The sequence below is a fragment of the Lemur catta genome, chromosome 8 (assembly GCF_020740605.2).
Source record: "Lemur catta isolate mLemCat1 chromosome 8, mLemCat1.pri, whole genome shotgun sequence".
NCBI lineage: Eukaryota > Metazoa > Chordata > Mammalia > Primates > Lemuridae > Lemur > Lemur catta.
In genome coordinates this window covers 85,081,767-85,104,988 of record NC_059135.1, presented here as the reverse complement: position 1 = coordinate 85,104,988, position 23,222 = coordinate 85,081,767, and the positions used below count along the sequence as shown (strand labels likewise).

The 23,222-nt window shown below is 38.4% G+C and overlaps 1 protein-coding gene across 1 annotated transcript in view; it reads left to right on the top strand.

Moving 5' to 3' along the window:
* Positions 1-15,307: 15,307 nt before the first annotated feature.
* RAB3GAP1 (RAB3 GTPase activating protein catalytic subunit 1) overlaps positions 15,308-23,222 on the top strand; it is a 96,741-nt gene continuing 88,826 nt past the window's right edge. Inside the window, exons 1-3 of the mRNA XM_045559957.1 lie at positions 15,308-15,366; positions 15,458-15,513; positions 19,920-19,995. Of these exons, the coding sequence (XP_045415913.1) occupies positions 15,349-15,366; positions 15,458-15,513; positions 19,920-19,995 (150 nt within the window). The 5' untranslated portion in view covers positions 15,308-15,348. The remainder of the gene's footprint in view (positions 15,367-15,457; positions 15,514-19,919; positions 19,996-23,222) is intronic.

Sequence of the window (23,222 nt, the reverse complement as noted above, 5' to 3'; positions counted from 1 at the left end):
CAGCCTTCCTTAAAATGTATAAAGGACTGTTAATACTCTTTGTTCGGGTCTCAGAATTTGGACCCTGTCCTCTGAGCCTCACGGGTGAATAAACGCTCCTCTTCCTCACCTGGTCTCTGGGTCAGTCATTAGGAGAAGGCTCCTCCTTCTCCTCCAGCAACAGTGCGACAGCCTCCAGCTGTTAGCTTTATCAAGTTTGCCTAATTGTTAAGCCAAGGTCATGCTATTCTTGGAGTGGTTTCCACAGTGAAAAACAGAGCAAGTAGTGATAGCTAAGGTCATTCTTTTCTCAGGGAGATCCTGGCCAATGACTGACTGAGCAAGGCGATGGTATTATGTAAGAGGCTAGCAATTTCCACCCAACAGAGGATTCATTTAATGGAAAATTTTTGCCCCAGTGCTTCCTGTTGGGGTGCTGAGACTTCATCAAGTTGGAATTGCTGTCTAGAGTTGGAATTGAGATATTATACCTCAATAAACTCTTTTGCACTCATAACGCCATCTCATTGTCTCATTTTGAGAGCACCAGTTCGCAAAAGAAAAGGAAAAAAAAAAGTGAAAAGGCAAGCCACATAGTGGGAGAAGATATTTGCTACATATACAAACAATATAAGGCTAATATGCAGAATATATAAATAACTTTCAGATGTCAATAAAGATAACCCTATAGAAAAAAATTGAAAATAACTTTCCACTCCACAAAAAAGGATATTTATTAGATCATTAAATATGAAATATCTGATTTCAAGGCAAAAGTGTAGTTTATTATATCTCAAACAAGAAGCAGTACAATTAATCAAAGTATGTGCCTAAACTATCGACACAGTTTTGCCATCTTAACGGTAGCTTACTTATGCCAGCAGTGAAGAAGCCTGGAGAGCCAGTGGCGATGAAATCATGAAAGCTATTTCCCACAGCTTTTTGAGAATTGAATATTTTTCCTTGCAAGAAGTGATCCAAAGCCTGGAAGAAGTGGCAGTCAGTTGGTGCAAGGTCTGGTGAATACGGTAGATGACAGAGACTTTCCAAGTCCAGCTTTTGTAGTTTGGGCAGCGTTGTTTTTTGAGACATATGGTCTTGCAAGAGGATTGGCCTGTGTCTATTGACCAATCTCAGCTGCTTAATCACAAGCATCCTCATCATTTCATCCAACTGGTTGCAGTAGACATCTGTTATAATCGATCGACTAGGTTTTATGAAGCTGTAGTGGATAATACCAGATAAAAAAGAAGTGAATTTATTAAAAAGGGGGCATTAGAGAAGCATACTTAAGACTTTTAAGTGCTGGATTTAGTCCCAGGGTAGTTCACAGGGAATCTGTAACCCAGGTGGATTGCTCCAACACTCATGGCCTTATCTTTAGAACATGTGAATCAATGTCAAATTACTATGACTGTGGACTTGTTTTGGAAAATATGGCTCTGAATTAAGCTGAGTCAGTTTGTTTTGTACATCATGGTTTGGTACAATTTATCTGTTTTGTGAGCCAGGGAACAGTTTGTTTTGTAAGTCATGGTTTCTGTTCCAGTTCTTTTTTTTTTTTTTGAGACAGAGTCTCACTGTGTTGCCCAGGCTAGAGTGCTGTGGCATCATCCTAGCTCACAGCAACCTCAAACTCCTGGGCTCAGGTGATCCTCCTGCCTCAGCCTCCCAAGTAGCTGGGACTACAGGCATGTGCCACCATGCCTGGCTAATTTTTTCTATAATATTTTTAGTTGTCCATATAATTTCTTTCTATTTTTAGTAGAGATGAGGTCTCGCTGTTGCTCAGGCTGGTGTTCCAGTTCTTAAATGGACAATTTGAAATGTATTTTGGAAGCAGAATTAACATGATACACTGAGAAGATTAGAACTGGGAGGTGAGGGATAGAAAAGCATCAAGGAAGACTCAAATTTGGGACTTCAGCAAATGTATGGATGAGGTTGTTTCATAAAAATTATAGGAGGCCATTATTTAAGACTAAGCTCTTGCATTAGGCCCGGACAGTCCAGACTAAACATCAAAATGAATTCATTCATGCTGAGCTGTTAACTGACCTGAGAATCAGGAGAAAGAGATAACAGCCTAACTTCCCAAACAGGCTAGTTTCAATCAGCATGATAATGAAGTTTCTTCTGCCTTTAATCCTTACACAAAAGGTAACCTGGTTTGTAATCCCTCTGCATTTATTTGGGAGGCAATTTGGGAGGCTGAGGTAGGAGCACCACTTGAGGCCAGAAGTTTGAGATCAGCCTGGACAACATAGTAAGACTTCATCTCTAGGCAAAAGATTTTAAAAATTAGCCAGTCGTAGTGGCATGTGCCTGTAGTCCCAGGTACTTGGGAGGCTGAGGGATAGGATCACTTGAGCCCAGGAGTTTGAAGTTACAGTGAGCCATGATCACTTCACTGCACTCCGGCCTGGGTGACAGAGTGAAAATTTGTCTCTAAAAAAAAAAAAAAAAAAAAGGTAACTTGAAGTAACCTGATGTTAACCAGTCAGTTATTTCTCTTTTTGTTCTGTTTCCATTTCCCCCTTACAAAGGAAGTAACTTTGAAATGATCCATTCACTTTTTGTCTTTGTTTCTGATTCCTGAGTCCTTCCCTGGCTATAAAGCCAATTTCTTCTGCTCTACTCATTGGAACACTTATTCTATTTTGTGGAATGAAGTGTTACCTGACTATGGAATCACAAATAAACACAACTGAGATCCTTAAACTAAATTTGTTATAAGTTTTTCTTTGTCAGGGTATAATTTACTGAAATGCAGATAGTGGTAGAGGAAAGTTTAGGTCAAAAAATGATCAAGAGTTATATTTGGGACCTGCTTAAGTTTGAGATGCTTGTTATATCAAATAAGCAGCTGGATATAGAGGTGTGCAGTTCAGAGGTACTATTTGGGTGAGGGAGAAAAATGTGAGAGTCATCTCCATATGGATGACATAAGGCCCTGGGACGGGTGAGATTACCTGAAAGTGTGCCTGAAGGAAAAAAGGGGGCCCATCCATCCATTCATTCATTCAACACCATATCTCAAGTGGGTTTTTTATGGGCAAAGCATTACTCTGAGCACTGAGAGATATCAGATAAACAAGACAGATAAGATACACAAATAAATAGTCAAGGTAATACCTGGTCATAAATGCTATGAAAAAAATTAAAATGATAGATAGAGACTGACACTTGTGGGTTAATGGGGAACTTTATTATAATAGACTGTGTGTTCATGGAAAGTCTCCTTGGGAGATGACATTTCACTTGTTATTTGAATGAAAAGAAGCAGCCAGGCCTTTGACGAGTCGGGGGCTGAGTTGTGGGTAGTGGGAACAGGTTGTACAAGAGCCCTAAGTCATGTATAACAGACAGAACGATGGAGGCTGGGGAAGGTGTTAGAATTGAGGTAGCAGGAGTATGCATGGGCCAGGTCTTGAAGGGCCCTATAGGTAGAGTAAGGAGTTTGATTTTATTCCAAGTACAGTATAAAACCATTAGAGCATTTTACTCAAGAAGTGATAGGGTCTTATTTGGTTTTTTAGAAGATCACATTGGTAGTTTTATAGAGAAAAGATTGTAGGGCACAAGAATGGGAGACAGAGGTGACTATAAAACCAATTATACCAGCCTGGGCAACATAGCGAGACCCTGCTTCTAAAAAAAATTTTTTTTTTTTTATTAGCTGGGTGTGTTTGCACACCCCTCTGCTCCCAGCTACTTGGGAGGCTGAGGCAGAAGGATTGTGTGAGCTCAGGAGTTCAAAGTTACAGTGAGCTACGATCAGGCCACTACACTTCAGCCTGGGTGACAGAGCAAAAGCCTAACTCTTAAAGAAAAATTGGTACTTGGTTTGCATAATTACCTGCCAAAGAATGAAAGCTTCAAAGGCAAAAAATATAAATGATTTTAAAAGTACTCTTGGTTGAAGGACATTCTTATGAGTAAATTTTTGGGGGAAACAAAGGCAGAGTGAAATAAAAGGCCTTGGGAAATGATTGCTCGCCTGTGGGTCTCTGTTATTTATTTGGCCCAAAAAAACAAATTTGGGTTAACATTTTTATGGATTATGAGTAAAGATGCTCTAGAGCCAAAATTCTAACACTTCTACTTCCCCTCACTCTGATCATAGCTAAATATGGAAAACTATAGGCTTATGGGCTTTTTCCTCTTTCCTATGATGATCTGGTAGTGTTATGGAAGATGTATACGTAAGGGGCTTACTCCTTATTGAATATATAAATATTGGGCAGGAAGAAGTTAAGGCAGCTGTCCTGTGATTTATTTATATCCCATTGCTGAGGATGGAGGTGGGGGCTAGAGATGCTCTAGAGAAAGAAAGGAGATAGGTGACCTGGTATTGTAAACATGTTGATAACTGGACCTCCTGGTGAATGTACTGTTATTGGCTAGGAAGAGAGCCCTTATCTATGAAATGCTTTTTGCAGGATATCCCTACTTTAGCATTACTTATGGTGAATCTATGGATTTAAGGAGCACGACTTACTGAAAAACATCACAAAAGCTATTAGCTATTATATATGACTGTAAAATTGAGATGTTTCATTACGGAGAGCCTATGTCTTATATGGGAAGAAAGGACCTGGGAGCTGCTCCCAGTGTCTCAGACCTCTCCCTCCTTGCCTGTTCCTGTTGATTGATTGTATTCCTGAAATTATTAGTAAAGCTTGATAGTAGGTAAGATCTCTCGTGACGTGAGTCCAATTTGGCAATGTGATCTTTTGTGTACAGACACACAGACACATTTATCTGGCTACCGAATGCAATTATCTTTGAAACATGCATTTGAGCCCCCTCCTATAGGTGATATCAGACATTAATATTTTAAGAGACAGAAGAACACAGAAATTAAAATAAGATAACAAAGATAATATTTTTGGTGAAAGGGGCCCTACCATAGAAGTTAGGATTACTGACCTCTCATCCTCAATGTTACGTAGTCATGTGACTTGGGCTTAGTTTTCGCACCTATAAAACGAAAGGATTGTGTAACATGATTCCAAAAATCTCCTCGAGTTCTAAAAATCTGGGATTCCAAAACAGGAAGTAAGAAAAACTGTTTCTCCACACAAGAAAAACTAAGACAGAAGTAAGAATCACAACAGCGGTCAAGTCTTCCCTCTGGTGGTCAACATGGTCAAATGCCCGCCCCTCATTCAGCTCCACTCTCAAGAGCTTTAGTTTCTCCCAAGCCCCCAGTCTACCCCACTCCCAGGTCATTTCGTACCTCTATTATGGCATTTAATGGAGCCGGCCTTGCTTTAGAGTTATTTTATCTCTCCATGAGATTCTAGTTTGTGGAGGATAAGAAATGTGGTTTAATTACCTTTGTTTCCTCTATCGTGTTTATGTATTTTACACATAGAAAGTTCTCAGAGACTGTTTTGAGAACTGAATGTATGCCCAGGTGTGCTCAGTAACAGTGGAGAATCTCGTGCGGTGGCATTTGGCTCACTCTAGCAGAAGCTTACGTTCTCAGCAGAGCCATGTTTTTATTATATTCTGGTTAGGTGGAAAGGAGGAGAAATTATTTCAGGAAATAATAGTGTCAAATGAGAGGCTGTAAAGGAGGGGCTTGAAAGGGATGACAATTACGGTTTTGATTCTAATGTTAGCTGTAAGAGAACACAATGAATAATTTTGAAATGCTTGGACAACCCCAATGTATTAGCCAGAAAAGGATTAAAGGATTTTAAGGTTCTAAAGAGAGCTTTTCTGCTGAGGCAGCAGTGGTTTAAATGTGAACTATGTCTTCTGCATATTAAACATGACCTGTTTGTCCTGTGCAACACAGTTGTGGGAAAAGGTGGAAGATTTTTCAGGAAGACCAGGAAGAAGACTGTTGCTTTTAAGGAATACAGTTCCTAGGAGCACTTTGCCCCAAATCTCTTCTTTTCCACATAGAAGGTGGTAGAAGGAATAGGGAATGGAAGGAAGGAGGCAAGATAAAGAAGGCATCTCAGTGGGCTGAGAAGAGATAAAGGTGATCATTGAGAGCCAAGAGTCACAGAAGCCTGGAGAAATATGAGAGACCAGGATTTCCCTCACTTTTAATGGGTGGCCACTGGATTGATTAACTAAGGTGTTTCCTGACTCAGAAACGCAACGTGAGTATGTAGGTACCCGATTCTATGCCATGAAACCAAAGATGACATCCCTTAAAGTCTTGGCTCCCAAATATAGTTGACCATCAGCTTCATCTGGAGAGATTTTATAAAAACACAGCTTCTTGCAATTCCACAGAAAACCAAGCAAAATTTGAAATCATTCTTTATTGGCAAGGAATGCAAATGGCCAAAAAACACATAAAATTGTTTAATCTGACCAGGAATCAGGAAAATGCAAATCAAACCATTGTTTGCTCAGTATATTGGCAAAAATATAAAAGATTAACAGTTTAAAATGTGGGAGGGAACTATGTACTCTTGTATAGTATTAGCAAGTATGTTAGTAAAGTTGATTTTGGACATTGTGATCTGTTTGTATCTGTTACATTGCAAAATGCATACACTCTTAAACCCAGCATTTCCATTTCTCACTATTTACCCTAGAGTAATTCTCATACGTGATCACAAAGATGCAGGTAGAATAAATTTTTACCCCAGTACTAAAAAAAAAACTTTTATTATGGAAATTTCAAACAAACCAAATAAACAGTGTAATAGAGTGAATATCCATGTACTTCTCACCCACCTAAGACTGTTACTAACAGCTATAATAGTCAATAGTAAAAGGCCTCCATGTCAAGACATAGGAGACAGTTAAACAAAAGTAGTACATCTATATTTTAAATTTCGGAATGCTGTGCAGCAGTATTAAAAAGGAGGAAAGAGCTTTACATTATGTCTTAAATGGACTCCAAGCCATATACTTAAGTTTAAAAAAGCAAGTTGCCAAATAATTCATATAGTATGATACTGGTATGATAAGAAGGTTCAGAGAACATGCCCAGGGGCCAGTGCCCTACCACTTACTAGGTGGGTGACTTGGGCAAGTTGTCTACGTTCTTTCTGCCTCAGTTTCCTTATCTATAGAATACAAGTTTGTATGATGATAATATCTGCCTTATATAGGGTTATTATAAGAATTAAATGAGTTAATAGGAGTAAAGCCTTTAAAAGAACGTTCACACTAAGTGCCACACTTTCTTCTTTGTGCAAAAAAATGATCAAAAGATAGTAAAAACTATTTCTCTATTTGAAAATATGTACATAACAGGAAATCATCTCAAAAGATTTGCACTTAGCTGGTATTAGTGATTATATCTTGGGAGTACAAGAATTGAAAAGACAGTCAAGAAGGCATTCACTTTGTGCTTATCATTGGAAACTTTTACAATGAAAAGACATTCCTATTACTTGTATAATACTTAAACAGTTTGAATTAAAATACAGATTCCCAGGCTCTACCTTTGGAGGTAAACTGTTATGAGTATCTCCAAAGAACAGACATAAATGGAAGATACAAGATCAACTGCAGCAACACAGAAGAAGAAGAAGTAGAGTTGGAAATCTTTAAACATTAGTAACTAGACTGAAGTGAATGTTAAAAGACATCTGAGCAGATCAGTAAACATTTGGAGAGGTTATTGCTGTGAAAGTAGTTAAGTGGGACTAAGAAAAGCATGACACAAAAGAAGGTCAGTGTGATGGTTTGAATGTCCCTTCCAAAACTCATGTTGAAACTTAATCCCAATGTGCCAGTATTGAGAGGGGGGCGCTTTAAGAGGTGATTGGATGATGAGGGCTCTGCCCACAGATTAATATGTAAATGAATTAATTAATTAAAGGGAGTGGGACTGGTGACTTTATGAGAAGAAGAAGAGCGATTTGATCTGGCACACTCAGCCCCCTCACCATGTGATGCCCTGTGCCACCTTAGGACTCTACAGAGAGTCCCCACCATCTTGAAGGCCCTCAGCAGGTGCACCCTGCAACCTTGGATTTCTCAGCCTCCATAACTGTAAGAAATAAATTCTTCTTTTTTATAAATTACCCAGTTTCAGGTATTCTTTTATAAGCAACAGAAAGCAGACTAAGACAGTCAGGATTAGGTCTCAGATTTTACATTTAGTATAATGCAAAGGAGAATAGCTACCATCCCCAACAAGGAGAGATTCGAGTTTAAATAGGAATATATGTGTATAAAATATAGTAATTAGTAGTACGTAGATATATGCACATACAAGTACATGCGTAGCAGAATATATTTATTTTCTAAACCTGTGCGAAATTCTCATGACACTGTTTTTATTTTTTTAGAGACTGGCTCTGTTATCCACGCTAGAGTGCAGTGGTGGTGTGATCATAGCTCGCTGAAGCCTTGAACTCCTGGGCTCAAGAGATCTTCGCCCCTCAGCCTCTCAAAGAGCTGAGATCACAGGTGTGAGTCACCTTGCACAGCCTCATAACACTTTTTAATTAATTACTTTGTCTCCCACATTCAGAGTTCAAGAGTCATTAAAATATGTTTTAAATATAGAAACACATAAACTTGGACAAACTAAATCAACCTGCCAGGAAGCAATCATCTTGTCTGAACCTGCCAAACAACAAATTATAAACTTAAGGACTGGAATGAGCTGTTCTCGACTTCTTATTACCATCTAGAAGAATTCAATTACTTCCTATTTGAAATTTCCTGAGAGCAGGCACCTTGTTTTTATATTTTTGTTTTCTAGTTTCTGGAGCAGTACCAGGCACATAGCAGTTGCTTTTAACAAATGTTATTGGCCAGGCACGGTGGCTCATGCCTGTAATCCTAGCACTCTGGGAGGCCTAGGTGGGCGGATCGTTTGAGCTCAGGAGTTTGAGACCAGCCTGAGCAAGAGTGAGACCCCGCCTCTACTAAAAATAGAAAGAAATTATATGGACAACTAAAAATATATATAGAAAAAATTAGCCGGTCATGGTGGCACATGCCCATAGTCCCAGCTACTTGGGAGGCTGAGGCAGGAGGATTGCTTGAGCCCAGGAGTTGGAGGTTGCTGTGAGCTAGGCTGATGCTACAGCACTCTAGCCTGGGCAACAGAGTGAGACTCTGTCTCAAAAAAAAACAAATGTTACTGTATTAAGAAATGGCTGAATGTATGGTGAATAAATGAAGATTGTATTACTTCTCTTGAAATTCTCTGGAGATTCCTTGCCTGGGTAACTATATTGCTTTCTGATTCAAGAAATAATGGATTGCTTTTTTTTTTTTTTTTTAAGAATATAAGGCATTGTGTGTGTGTTCTGAAAAGTCATTTGAATATTTTTCTGCTACTGATTTTACAGGGAGCTTTAAGAAGTTGGATACCCATCACACATCCCTTTCTAACCACATATAGTTACTTATGTCTCATCTGTAGGTGCTCAGACTGTGAGAACCCAGCAGGCAGGGATTATTCGTCTCTGAATCCCTGCATAGAATTGACCATACTGCCATGACAGTAGACACTTGGTAAATATTACTAACTGAATGAAAAAATGCTGTCTGACAATGTTGATTTGGAGAATTTCACAGAAAGTCTTCCTCTTCCAGTTGTACCTTCTGTTGCAACCACTCTCATGGCAGCATCACTGAGAATTCCCAATTCTCCCTGCACGGAGGCCATGTAGATGAGGCTGGTATAGATAGTCCCACGGTTGTTGCTCCTTTCACAAACAATGTTTGCTCCATTACTAAGACCTAATTAAACTGTTATGCCCCCATATTTCTCTAAGGACTAAGCTCAGGGTGATTTTTCCAGGTTTCTAATCTCTTAAATTGCCTATGTGTCAAAAGATCTCCCCATGGCCATTATTGGTAACACCTTGAAATAACTGAATTATGCCAGAGAGGAAACTCACTTGCATGAAAAAGCCCTTGCCTTTGGACGTGTAGCAAAATAGCTCTTAATACTGAAGAAACAGAATCTTTTCTGCTTTGTGAACCAGTGAAAATCTAATAAAAGTGTGTCTCCCCTGGGTATTTTACATCATTAGCAGCCTGGCTTCATGCTTTGCTTTAACAAATAACTTATTTTAAAAATTTCTCCAGGGAGAAGACAGGGACCCAAAAATATCTTGGAAGAAAACTTTACCTAGCAACCTGATAAAACAGTTTCATACGGTTTCTAAAATTTAACTTCATGCAGTAAAGCCTTTGTGAATTTTTAGTTTCTGATTTTGCTATGTACTGAAGCTTCTTCATGGCTAAGCAAGAACGACAAAAAGTAATGTCTTGCATGTGAGCACTATATGGTTTTCATGGTACATTCATTATACCATAATTGATCATCTATTACATGCCAGGATAAAGTTTTACATATGAAGATAGAATTTAAACTTTGCCACAATCTTATGTAGCAATAGCTATTATAAGTCCCATTTTACTAATGGAGAAACAGGTTTAGAGGGATCAAATAATTTTCCCAAAGTTATATAGTTAATAAGTGACTGAGCCCAGATCTTCTATCTGATATTAAAACCCACAAACTTACTTCGCTTGTTAAGACTCTTTTCTTTTTTCTTTTCTCTTCTTTTTCTTTTTATACAGACAGGGTCTCACTCTTTTGCCCAAGCTGGAGTGCAGTGGTGCAATCATAGCTCACTTAGCTCACTGCAGCCTCGAACTGGGCTCAAGTGATCCTCCTGCCTCAGCCTCCCAAGTAGCTGGGACTACAGGTGTGGCCCACCATGCCTAGCTAATTTTTTTTTTTTTTAGAGAGAGGCTCTTGCTATGTTGCCCAGGCTGGTCTTGAACTCTTGGCCTCAAGCAATCATCCCGCCTCAGCCTCCCAAAATGCTGGGATTACAGGTATGAGCCACTGCACCCAACTGAGAATCTTAAAAAGTAAGTGAACAAGAAACTCTGTTCGTTTTATATGTACATATCTCAGTATGTCTGTATCCATCTTTTTCTTCCTTTCTTTCTCTTCTCAGAAAAGGCCAACATTACCACATATGCTTCATTCCCTCCTGTTGCATGTGCTCGGAATTCCTCATACTGCCTTGATGTACAACGCCAGGAGTGCCGTTCACAAGGTGTTCTCTGTGGGTGGCACCTCCCGATGCAAGACTTCAGAACACAACATGAGCAGTGTCCCCTGGAGTTGTGTGACCACCAGCTCTGTGGACTTTCTCCCCTCTCACCTGATTAAGAACTGTCTCCTTCAGCAGTTCCTCTACAGGAGTATTTCCATCAACATACAAACATGTCTACTATTCCATGCCCTAAAAGCAAACAAACAAAAAACTCAAGAAACAACAACAACCAATCACCCTTGACTCTATATTTTTCTCTCATTTGCTTTTCAGCAGCAGTCAAAATTTACCATTTTGAAACACTCTCCTCTCTTGGATTCTGTGCCATAACTATAAGCTGAGTCCAAGCTCTTACCACTTGCCACAGGACAGCCAGTAAGTTGAGGGACAAGGTGTTGGGGCCAGGAAAGCAACTTTTATTTGGAGAGTCAGCAAACCAAGAAGGTGGCAGATTAATGTCCTAAAGAACCATCTTAAGTTAGTACGAACTTTTGGCTCCTTTTTATGTTAAGGGGAGGAGGGGGCGGTTGCAAGAGGTAACTGAGAACCGCAGACATCTGGGTGTCAATGAGGGTCTGAGGAGGTTGTAAAACTTTTTTGCTTTTTGGTCAGTTAACTTTGGATGATGTAGGTCAGGTTATGATGTTCCTATAAATCTTCAACCTAGCATTGTTACTTATGTGTATACTTTGCTTATCTTTCTGGAAGTTAGTTTGGGAAAGGGATGGTTATAACCTTTCTTTTAGAGTTGAATGTAAACTAAATTCTTATTGCAATTAGCTGGGCTATGTGCAGAGTCAAGCAGAAGCTTTTAAACTAAAGGATATTAATGCAGGGGGTCAGAAACAAAATGGAGTTAGTCATGCTAAGCCTCTCTTCCAGTGTTACATAACTGTTTCCTTGTTTTCCTCCTATTTTTTCTAGGCATTTCTTTCCTCTCTCTTTTGCTGGATACTTTTCGTCTCTCCATTTTCTAAATATAGAATTTCGTCAGGGCCTTATGTGAGCTACGTTTCCTTCTCTTCCTACATTCTCCTCACCTAGTCTTGTGGTTTAAAATACCATCTCAACTCCCACATTTATATCTTCACATTTATATCTTCACCCTAGGTCTTGCCTCTGAGTCCTATTCCTGTACCCAGTTTTCTCCTTGACAACTCCCCTGGGGTGTCTTACAAGACTGTCAAACTTAACACCTGCCAAACCAAGCTCTTGTTTTCTCGTGCTTTCCAGAGTTTCCCGTCTCAGGAGATGGCACCTTCCCCGCCACAGTTGCTTAGTCCAGAAACTGAAAATTATCCTTGATTCTTACCTCTCCCTTATCTTTGAATTCAATCCAGCAGTAAGTCCTGTCTTCCTTTCTCCAAAACACAGATCCAATCAGTTCACTTCATCTGTTGACCACAAAGCCTCTACACCGTTTCCCACTGGGGACTTTAATAGTCACCAGCTGTTCCAACTTCTTTTGCTCCCCTCCCATGTATTTTTCATACAGCATCTAGACTTTTGCAAAATGTAAATTGGGTCATATATAAAGCCTTACCCTGGTCTAAAAGGCCCTGTATGGTCTGTCCATGCCTCTCTCTCCAACTTTATCACAAACACTGTGCTTTAGGTGCAAGGCTCTCATTTAGTTCATTAGACAGATCAGAGTTTCCTACTTATGAGCCTCAGGATATGTTATTCCCTCTGCTTAGAAGCCTTCATCACCCCTAACCTGGCTGCCTCCATCTTATACTTCAGCTCTCCTCTAAGATTCTTCTTGTTCTAGGTTACCACTGGCCTCCATAATGCTAATAGTGGTGCTGACATATGTAACACCTCTTCTTTCTCTTCATGTAGCAAATTTCCAGTTTCCCTATGAGACTCTGAGTTCCTTGATGTCAGAAACTGTATATATAATACATTTTCATATCACTGGAGCCTAGCGTAGGGATTGGCTTCTAGTAGGTGTTTAATGAATGCTTGTAAATGAATGAAGGTGCAAGTTGAGGCCTTTTGGGAAAGATTGCTGCAGTAGTAACCCACAGTCCCTCACCAGTGTAGTGGACAGAAACTAGAAGGAACAAGAAGAGACGGGGGTTCAAGGCTTGGCACTGGCAATAACAACCCACTGTCAACATTCTTCTGACCTTTAGTTTCCTCATCTTGTCTATCTGCATCACCAAATTTTTGATATCACTAATTCTTAAGATTAAGAATTTTTTATTTATTATTACTTTCAAAAATAATTTGGTAGAGACAGGGTCTTGCTATGTGCCCAGGCTGGTATTGAACTCCTGGCCTCAAACAATCCTCCTCCCCCCTCTGCCTCTCAAAGTGCTGGAATTACAGGTAAGGGTAAGAATTTTTATTACTGAAGCTGCATTTTCTAGTACTATACCTCCAAATTCCCTTTTTGGGATGCAAGACTCATTAAATGAGATTTAATTAAAAATAATTTTCTTTTTGAGACAGAGTCTCCCTCTTTTGCTTGGACTAGAGTGCAGTGGTGTCATCATAGCTCAACCTCAAATTCTTGGGCTCACGTGATCCTCCTGCTTCAGCCTCCCAAGTAGCTGGGGCTACAGGTGTGTGCCACCATGCCTAGCTAATTTAAAAAAAAAAATTGGTAGAGATAGCATCGCGCCATGTTGCTCAGGCTGGTTTCGAACTCCTGGACTCTAGCAATCCTCCTGCTTCAGCCTCCCAAAGTCCTAGGATTACAGGTGTGAGCCACCATGCCCAGCCTAATTTTTTTTTTTAATTTGTATCTTGCCAAATCTAATGCCACTGTACCCAGCCTAATTTTTAAAGCTTTTAATTATGAAAAATTTCAAAACTAAACAAAAGTAAATAGCACAATAAACATCCATGTAACTATCACCAGCTTAAAAAATTATCCACTCCTAACTTTTATTTCATTCCTAGCCCCTCCCGTTTCCCCTTCCCATTACTTTGAAGCAAATCCCAGACGTGGTATCATTTCATCTGTAAATATTTCCGTATGTGTGAGATAGAATTCTTAGGTGCTAGCTGACACCCTTTCTGTTCTTCAGTGGATTAAAAAGTGAAGCGTTCATTGAACAGCATGCTCTTCCCAGAAACTAGATAACTAGCATGATGATCCTATTTCATGACAACATACTGGGTAGGTTCTTTGAGGGGGCTGTTGGGGTGGGTTGGTATTACAGCACCTAGCTCAGTGTCTTGCAATCAATAAATAGAGGGTGACTGAAAACTTAAGACATATTAAATTTAACAGAGTTTAATTGAACAAGGAACGATTTGAGAATTGGGGAGTCCCCCAAACAAGAATAGGTTCAGAAGACTCCGGGGCTGCCACATGGTCAGACAACATTTATGGAAAGAAAAAGGGAAATGATGTGCAGAAAATGGAAGTGAAGTACAGAAATAGCTGGATTACCCACAAATGGGCATTTGCCTTATTTGAACAGTCGCCAGAGGGCCGCCTGTGACTGGTTGAAACTCTGTTATTGGCACAAAAGTAGGTTATAGGCTGTTTACACATCTAGTTAGGCTACAGTTCACTGTATGGAGAAACCTTTAGGCTGAACTTAAAATATGTAAGGGGGCAACTTTAGGCTAAACTTAATTTAATAATTCTTCCCTTTTGGTTAACCTCTCAACTTTGAGAAATTGACCAAAACTTTAGGCATTGTACGTCACTCTGTCACCACAGTAAATGGACTTATTTAGTCTCAAGTCCCACCGGGAAATATAACAGTGGATTTTGTAAGGTGGGAACAAGAAAAAAGAACAATAGGAAAAACCCTAGTTACTTCAGGTTACTTTTTTGTAAGGGTTGGTGGGAGAGGGGCTTCCTTATTATGCTGAAATTTGTTTCCAGGAGGAAAAAAAAAACTGGTCTGTTTTGGGATTTATCTGCTTCTTCAAAGTTTCCGGTTGATCATGTAACATTTGCTATGAGTGACTCCATTTTGGTTTGGTCTTTTGGGGCCTCTGCAGGTGGGTCAGTTCAGAACAATGGCCTCCCATAACTTTGTTTAATAAAACAAACCCAATATGATCCAAGTTTTTCAATACAGTCTTATCCACATCAGTCTAGGGCCTTGTTCTACCTCCTTGCTTCTGTTCCCTTTCCATATTCATTACTCTACAGGAAATCTTCAAATTTTATTAAACCAGTTAGAGGGAGTTGAGGACACACTAAATTCTTCCAGACCTGGGGGAACAAAGAGCAATTTCCCCCGCCCAAGGTGGGACTCACCACCAGGGGGCGGGGCCGCGCGTAGGCTCCGCCCACGGCAGCTCACCGCGCTCCTCACGCCGTCGTAGTTCAGCTTTTCTTCCCGGCAGCCCTAGCGCCAATCCGGAGCTCCTCAAGATGGCGGCCGACAGTGAGGTGAGCTCTGTGCTTGTCCCTGTCACTAAGTTCGGTCTTCCGTGTCGTTTCCCCGGGGCTCAGTGTCTTTCTTTCCTTCCTCTTCCCGCAGCCCGAGTCTGAGGTATTTGAGATCACCGACTTCACCACTGCCTCGGAATGGGAAAGGTGAGTGAGTCGCATCTTTGGTTGCCAGCACTGTGGGCCCCCGTGTCCCCCAGCTGCTCCTCTAACTCAGCCACAACACATGTGACGCCACTTCTGCGGGAAAAATAAGAACCGTGGGCCCCGGGTCGCCGCCGCCTCTCTTTTCTGGTCCGCCGCAAGCCTCTTCCGCGTCTCGCGTCGGATAATCCCGCCCCGCCCCCGTCAGCCAAACCCTTGAGACTCAGGCTCTCATAAAAAGTTTTGTTTTCTCTACTCTCAGACCACGTTCCTTAGACCTTTGATTTTCTGGTTGTTTCCCACCTGAAAGAACAATTTCCAAAGCTACCACTGCTGTTTCTGTTTTCATTTCCGTTTAACTCATTGGTTGTCGCAAGTATTAAACTTCCCAGATGCTTTTTGTTTTCCCGTGTACGTTAGTTATACCCTTTCTGGCGGAGGCCTTTCTGCAGAGTATTAATGGTTGTCCATCTGCCACACTCCCATCTCCATCCTGTCTTTTAGAATAACCTTTTTAAAAAGTCTGCACATGGCTTTGGAACGCTTTGATTGAAGTTGTGACATTTCAGTGGGTACTGTGCCCAGGCTTCCTGTGCCTATCAAACTCAGATGAACAGCTGTCTGGGGGAAACTATCATATCACTGAAATTTGTTGAAAGCCCAGTCTGTGGAGGAGTGATAGTGTAAATCGAGTAGTTTTTTGTTCTATGTCACAGAAACTCTAAAGTTTTCTGGGTGTTGAGGTCAGCATTTAGACTGTTGCAACATACTGCCTTTCCAGTTGGGAGAGGAAATTTGTGGATCTCATGTCAGCAGATGGCATAGGAAAATATAAAAGATCTTTGCTTGAATAATAATTTGACCTGTGGTACTCTCCTCAGAGGAAGAGTAAGATAAAACCACACTGGCAAGACTTCATTGAGCAGGTACTGTATGTCCAGAGCTGTGTAGACTAAGGGAAAAACAAAAACTTGATTCCTATGTTAAAAAAACCCCAAACCGGGCCGGGCGCGGTGGCTCACGCCTGTAATCCTAGCTCTGGGAGGCCGAGGCGGGTGGATCGCTCGAGGTCAGGAGTTCGAGACCAGCCTGAGCAAGAGTGAGACCCCGTCTCTACTAAAAATAGAAAGAAATTATCTGGCCAACTAAAAAATATATATACAAAAAAATTAGCCGGGCATGGTGGCTCATGCCTGTAGTCCCAGCTACTAGGGAGGCTGAGGCAGTAGGATCGCTTAAGCCCAGGAGTTTGAGGTTGCTGTGAGCTAGGCTGATGCCACGGCACTCACTCTAGCCCGGGCAACAAAGTGACACTCTGTCTCAAAAAAAAAAAAAAAAAAAAAAACCCCAAACCAGCAAACAGTTAAAATTTAAGCCAGTTAGTACTAACCATAAACGTAGTAATTTAAATAGGGATGATATTGTTGTGAACTGTAAGTTGGAGATACTCTAATAGAAAAAATGGGAATTGAGCTGGCCTTTGAAAGTGGAAAGTGGTTGGTTGTACAGGAAAATGGACTGACATAGGCAGAAACAAAGGAGAGAATGAACCTTTGGGACTTCATGAAGAAATATATCTTCACTGGAGTGAATGCTACCTGTTGAAGGGAAATAAGGAATATGGGATTAGGTCATAGACAGCCTCCAAAGCTAAGTAAAGGAATCCAGATTTGGTGTAGGCCTCACTATCAAAGATTCTTATTGGTAGGTAGGTCTGAGGTGGGACCCAAAAATTTGCTTTTCTAGCATGGTCCCAGGTATGCTGATGCTGCTGGTCAGGAGACCATACTTAAAAAAGAATCGCTGTTTAAGACAACAGTGAGAGACCTTAATTTTAGAATGGCCAGGTGATATGATGAGAGTGGTTTCAGGACACGAGATAAAATAAAGGTGAGAGACTTACCTTGATTCATAGTTAGGTTGGTGATCGGGGGACTGGAGAGAAAGGGAGTCTAGGAAGAGAGGATTATAAGATATTTCAAAGAAGATTTAGATAGATGAGCATGATGATGCATAAGAGTAGGAAGAATCAAAACATGGAACTGCAGTTTTTTGCCTGAAAGAATGAAGGTAAGAAAGTGTCAAAGTGAGAAGAGTGTGGTTTTGGACCTGTTGAATTTGAAATAATGTGATGTCTTGAAGGTGGTTAGAAAAATGTATTTCAAATCTTGGGGGGTTGGAGTGGGGAACCATCAGAGTTTTGAATGGAGAAATGATCACTTCCCTTAGCTAAATATTCGAAATATCCTGAAGTGGCTTATTAAATCCTTTAGCTCCGTATAGGAAAATATTGTTAACACAGTTCAGAGAACTATCACAAAGTAGGAAATTTGGTTTTTGACTTCTGTGTTTTGTTTGTAGAGTGAAACTAGTGTTTTACAGTTGGTGAGAAAAATGTTAAGACTTAGGAGTCTCCTAAACCTTGAGTTTAATGGTTGAGTGAAAGTTCTTGTCAGTACAGTATGTTATGAACCATATAGACGACTTACTGAGTGGACTACATAGAAGCCCCTAACTCTTTTTATCACTTACCTGTTGAAGAAGTATTTATTGAATGACTGTGTATCAAGCACAATATACGTTAGGGATTTAGGGATGTGGTGGTTAGTAAAAACACATAATGGTTTCTGCTCTTATTAAATGTACAGTCTAGTGGAAGAGACAGACAAGAATCAAATAATACCAACGAGTCTGTAGTTACAAATTTACACAAGAGCTAGGCAGGGAAAGAATCCTGGCCTTAGAATATAACAGAGGAACCTAATATAGAATGAAGAGTCAGGAAATAACCCTTCAGCTAAGACCTGGAGAGCTTTTAAGGAAAAAGTTAACTTTTCTAGTCAAATCTCAGTATTTGTGAGAGAGTCCAAATTTTCTCTTTTAGCTAGTACTGATAGAATTTATACAATAAGTATTTTAAGATGTTTCTCCTTTAACTGTGAAAGCTATATTTTAAATTATTTTTACTGTAATGATAATACCTCATAGTAGATAAAAAAATAAAAATCACCTGTGAACTTACCACCAGGAGATAACTGCTATTAATTTTTTGACATATTTCTTTCTAACCTGTGTCTATTATAAACTTTTTGGGTCAAATCATATTAATACTTATTTCTATAGCTTTCATTTTTTCATTTAACATATGAACATTTTCCTATTTCCTCGAACATTCTTCAGCGTTTTTGATGGGTGCTTACTAGTCCATTGAGTGGATATATCATTAATTTATAACTGTTTACTGCAGTTGGACATTAAGTATCTTCCAGTTTTTCACCTTTATAAAGGCATTATACATTTCATGCAAATTTTTACTCATCTATGGATATATGTAAAGTTTTCTTATTTTGTCAACAAGTAAACTTATTTCTAGAGCACTCATTTTCAGAATTAGTAATTATCATTTGACTACTTCCTCCAAAAGTGAATTAGTATATGAATTAATACTGCATTTAATTTTAAAGAGGAATTAGGAGCAAATGCATCATAAAATGATTTATCGTTACTATCATTATATTAAAACAAATGTAATATTAGTTTATAATGTTACTGAAGGAAAAACATTGAATATAATTTTACTAGAATTAACTCTAGTACTCTAGCAATACTTCCTAGGTATTTTAGGGAGCAATATTGCTGTTAGATTGCATCATACTTACATAAGAGGTCAGCTTCTTAGAGTAATAACAGGTCTGCTAAGTGTCTTTTAATATGTATTTAATACTACTACTGAGATTTGACAGTTTTCATTTGCTGATGTTGAGCACGTTGCTACCAGAAATCAATTCTCTTTTTAAGAGATCTTGCTCATTGGGTTTAAAGGTTAGTGAATTGTTTTAAAATCTGTTTGTCAGTTGTTCTTTAAAGCTGACAAATCTACTTGCAATTTCTCATCAGCTGTCTCTTAAAACTTGTTTTATTTTAATGAGCAAAGTTCCCAAATGATGTTTTCTTTTTTGGGGAGGAGGGCAAATCAGGGAATTCCTAAAGATATTTAAAGGAAAAGTTAATTAAATAGATCAGTTATTTTGAAAGTAGGGGAGACATTATTGGTTTCATAATTATCTTTCATAGTATCATTTTAGTCTGTCAATTTTTACTTCTTTCCCAAATTTATTGTATCCATTTTAATAGAGCAATTTATTAATTCTTAATTTACATTTTATAGAAGACAATGCTTCTGTTGGGTAAGCAGCAGACATAAATGAATCAAAATCTATAAATTCTTAAGCTAAAGATTATTTCTACTTTTATTCCATTTCCATAAATTAGGCTAACAGTACTAAACTTACTGGGCCTTCTCTGGTCAAAATGTTAAAATATAAAAAGTACCTTTTTAAAGAAATTATATAACAATAGGAAAAAATGTACTGTTACATATTTAGAAGACTTTCCCTTCTCCTTCCTAGGTTTATTTCCAAAGTTGAAGAAGTCTTGAATGACTGGAAACTGATTGGAAACTCTTTGGGAAAGCCACTTGAAAAGGTCAGATCTATTTGCTGATGTCTCTAAATGAGTATTTACTTTGAATTCTCTATTTTTCAGCCCTTTACTGCATTTGACCCATTGGAATTAAATGGGTGTTTTTTAAGTTATGTATAAAATCAATCTATAAACATCAGATGGCATCTGGAAGAATCTGGATTTGAATCTGTGGCAAATGATATATGTAAGACATTTGTGATGTGTTTTTAAATAATAAAGTTATATGTATAATATTCTTTGTGAGTAATTTCATTTGTTTCTCCTCATGTTTACTTCTCTCTTGCCTTCTTCCTTGGGATGTTACAAAATCTTTTTCAAGGTTTTTTAGTTGGTCAGAGAAGCATTGCAATTACTAACTTCTTGGGTATAGTATTTTGCTTAACAAATGAGGAAAAATCTAGGTCTCACCACTGACAGCTATTTTACTCAATTTTTATATATTTTATGATGCCACTAATAGCATTCCCTCTGTTCCTGCCCTTTTAACTTACAATGTTTTGAAGGTTTTATTTAAGAATGAAAAAATTACTCTTCAAAATGATGTGGAACTCTAATTCTAATCCAAGATATTGGTAGTTTTACTCATAAACCACACCCCAGATGTTCACTGAAGAATATACTTTAAGAGTAAACCTAGATTTTCTGGATTTACTGAATGAATTTTAACAATTTAAGATTAGTTTGTGAGATTAATTTTTTTTTTTTTTTTGAGACAGAGTCTTACTCTGTTGCCCAGGCTAGTGTGCCATGGCATCAGCCTAGCTCACAGCAACCTCAAACTCCTGGGCTCAGACAATCCTCCTACCTCAGCCTCCTGAATAGGTGGGACTACAGGCATGCACAACCATGCCTGGCTAATTTTTTCTATATGTTTTTAGTTGTCCAGCTAATTTCTTTCTATTTTTAGTAGAGATGGGGTCTTGCTCTTGCTCAGGCTAGTCTCAAACTCCTGAGCTCAAACGATCCACCCACCTTGGCCTTCCAGAGTTCTAGGATTACAGGTGTGAGCCACTGTGCCCAGCCTAGATAAAATCTTTAGAAGTAAAATTGATCATTTTTACAAATCTATTAGCTCAATTATAATTTAACTGCACTTTACCTCTCTGAAAGGAACTCTTAATTATCAATATTTGCTAGGGTTTTTCGGCTATGGTGGTGATAACAGAATTTGAGACTGTCAAAAAAGCAGTAAGATTTTTTTCATTATCCTTAGGAATAAAAGCAGAAAAAGTAACAATACATATAGAAATCATCATTTAAGGCTTTGTTGGAATATATAGAGTAAATTGATTTATAATATTACTATATTACATTTTTGAATAAAGAGAATGTGACATTTTCAGACAAGATCATTCTATTACACTTGATACAAATACATTAATGACAATTGATATAGATGCTGATAAGATTAAAGGCAAAATAAGCTGGATATAGCTAGTAGTATAGGGAATGATTTATACTACCAAAAAGAGCTAAACTGGGTACTTCTGAGCTGTCATATTCTTTTTTGATTTATACGTATTTACTGAATACCTGCTATGTGCCAGATGTGAAGAAATAGTCAACAATGTAAGATCTGTGTTGCCATTGAACATAAATTCCAGTGAGGGAGATAAGTGATAAAGAAGTAAACAGATTAAAATTTAATTTGTTTTTTATTTTTTAAATTGATATATAATAGCTGTACATATTTTCAGGGTATTTGTGATAATTTGATACATTCATATAGTCAAATCAGGGTAATTGGGATATTCATCTTAAATTCTTTTCTTTATGCTAGGAACATTTGGATTCTCTTTTATCTATTTTGAAATGTACAATTGATTAATGTTGACTGTAGTCACCCTAAGGAATTAAAATGTTAAATGCTAAATTCAGTTTTGGGATTTAAATGTATTTAAGGTGGGTATCATACTGCCAGGCATTTAGTAGAGGCTAAAGAAGTTTAGTCCCAGCTCATTTCTCCTATTAGATAGTAGTACATAAACAAGATATGGAAAACATGACAGATTTCAAGGTGAGCTCTAATTATGATGAATAAGATTGGAGAAAATGTAAAGGACAAAGATTCTTTGGCATAGAAAAGGAAGTTTAGAGAATGCCTTAATGAAAGATTTTAATTTGTATGAAGGATAGTGACTACTAATTCTCTTCCTTCACTCAGGCAATTAGGAGAAATTATTTTTCTAAAACCTTTCATTACGGAAAATTTCGAACATATATGAAGTGAACAAAATAGTATAATGAACCTCCATGTGCTCATCTCCCAGTGTCAATGATTCATATTCTGCCATTTCTTGTTTTAGTACCTCTGTCCACTCCCCTACCCCCACTAGATTTTTTTAATAGTTTTTTAAAAATAAAATTTGTGGACATTGTAATGCATAAAGCTTAACTATTTAATGTTGACAAATGTTCACACTGGTATAATTCACACTCCAATCAAGATATAGGACATTTCTGTCATCCCAGAAAAATCCTTAGTGGCCCTTTCTGGTTCATCCCTATGCTCCCAAATATCTGCTGTTTGTTTGTTTTAACAGTAGATTACTTTTACCTGCTCTAGAATTTCATATTTATAGTATCATATAGTATGTACTCTTGTGCCTGGCTTTTACTTACCATAATGTTTTTTGAGATTCATCTAGGTTGTTGCACATATCAGTATTTCATTTCTCTTTATTGCTGTGTAGTAAGTAGTTTGTTGTATGAATAAACTTTCTTGTTGACAGACATATTGACTATTATGAATAAAGCAGAACATTATTGTATGAGGCCTTTCATGAACTTACGTTTTCATTTCTCTTGGATAGGTACCTATGAGTGGAATTATTGGGTAATAGAGTAGGTGTATGCTTAACTTTATAAGAAACTGCTAAAGCTATTTGTACTATTTTACCCACATACTAGCAATACATAAGAGTTTGGATTGCTCTACATTCTTACCAACAATTGGTTGTTTTCACTCTTGTAAATTTTAGTCATCCTTGGGTATGTAGTTGTGCTTTTCATTTGTGTTTCTTGTTGTGGTTTTAATTTGTATTTCTATAGTGAATATTGATGTTGACCACTTTTTTCATGTGCTTGCATAAGTCTTTTCTCATATGTTAGTTTTCCTAGGTTCTGAAGATGTTTTGTGTTTTCTTCTAGAAGATTTATCATTTAAATTTTATTTAGGTCTGTGATAACATTTTGAACTACTATTTGTATATGGTGTGAGGTAGGGA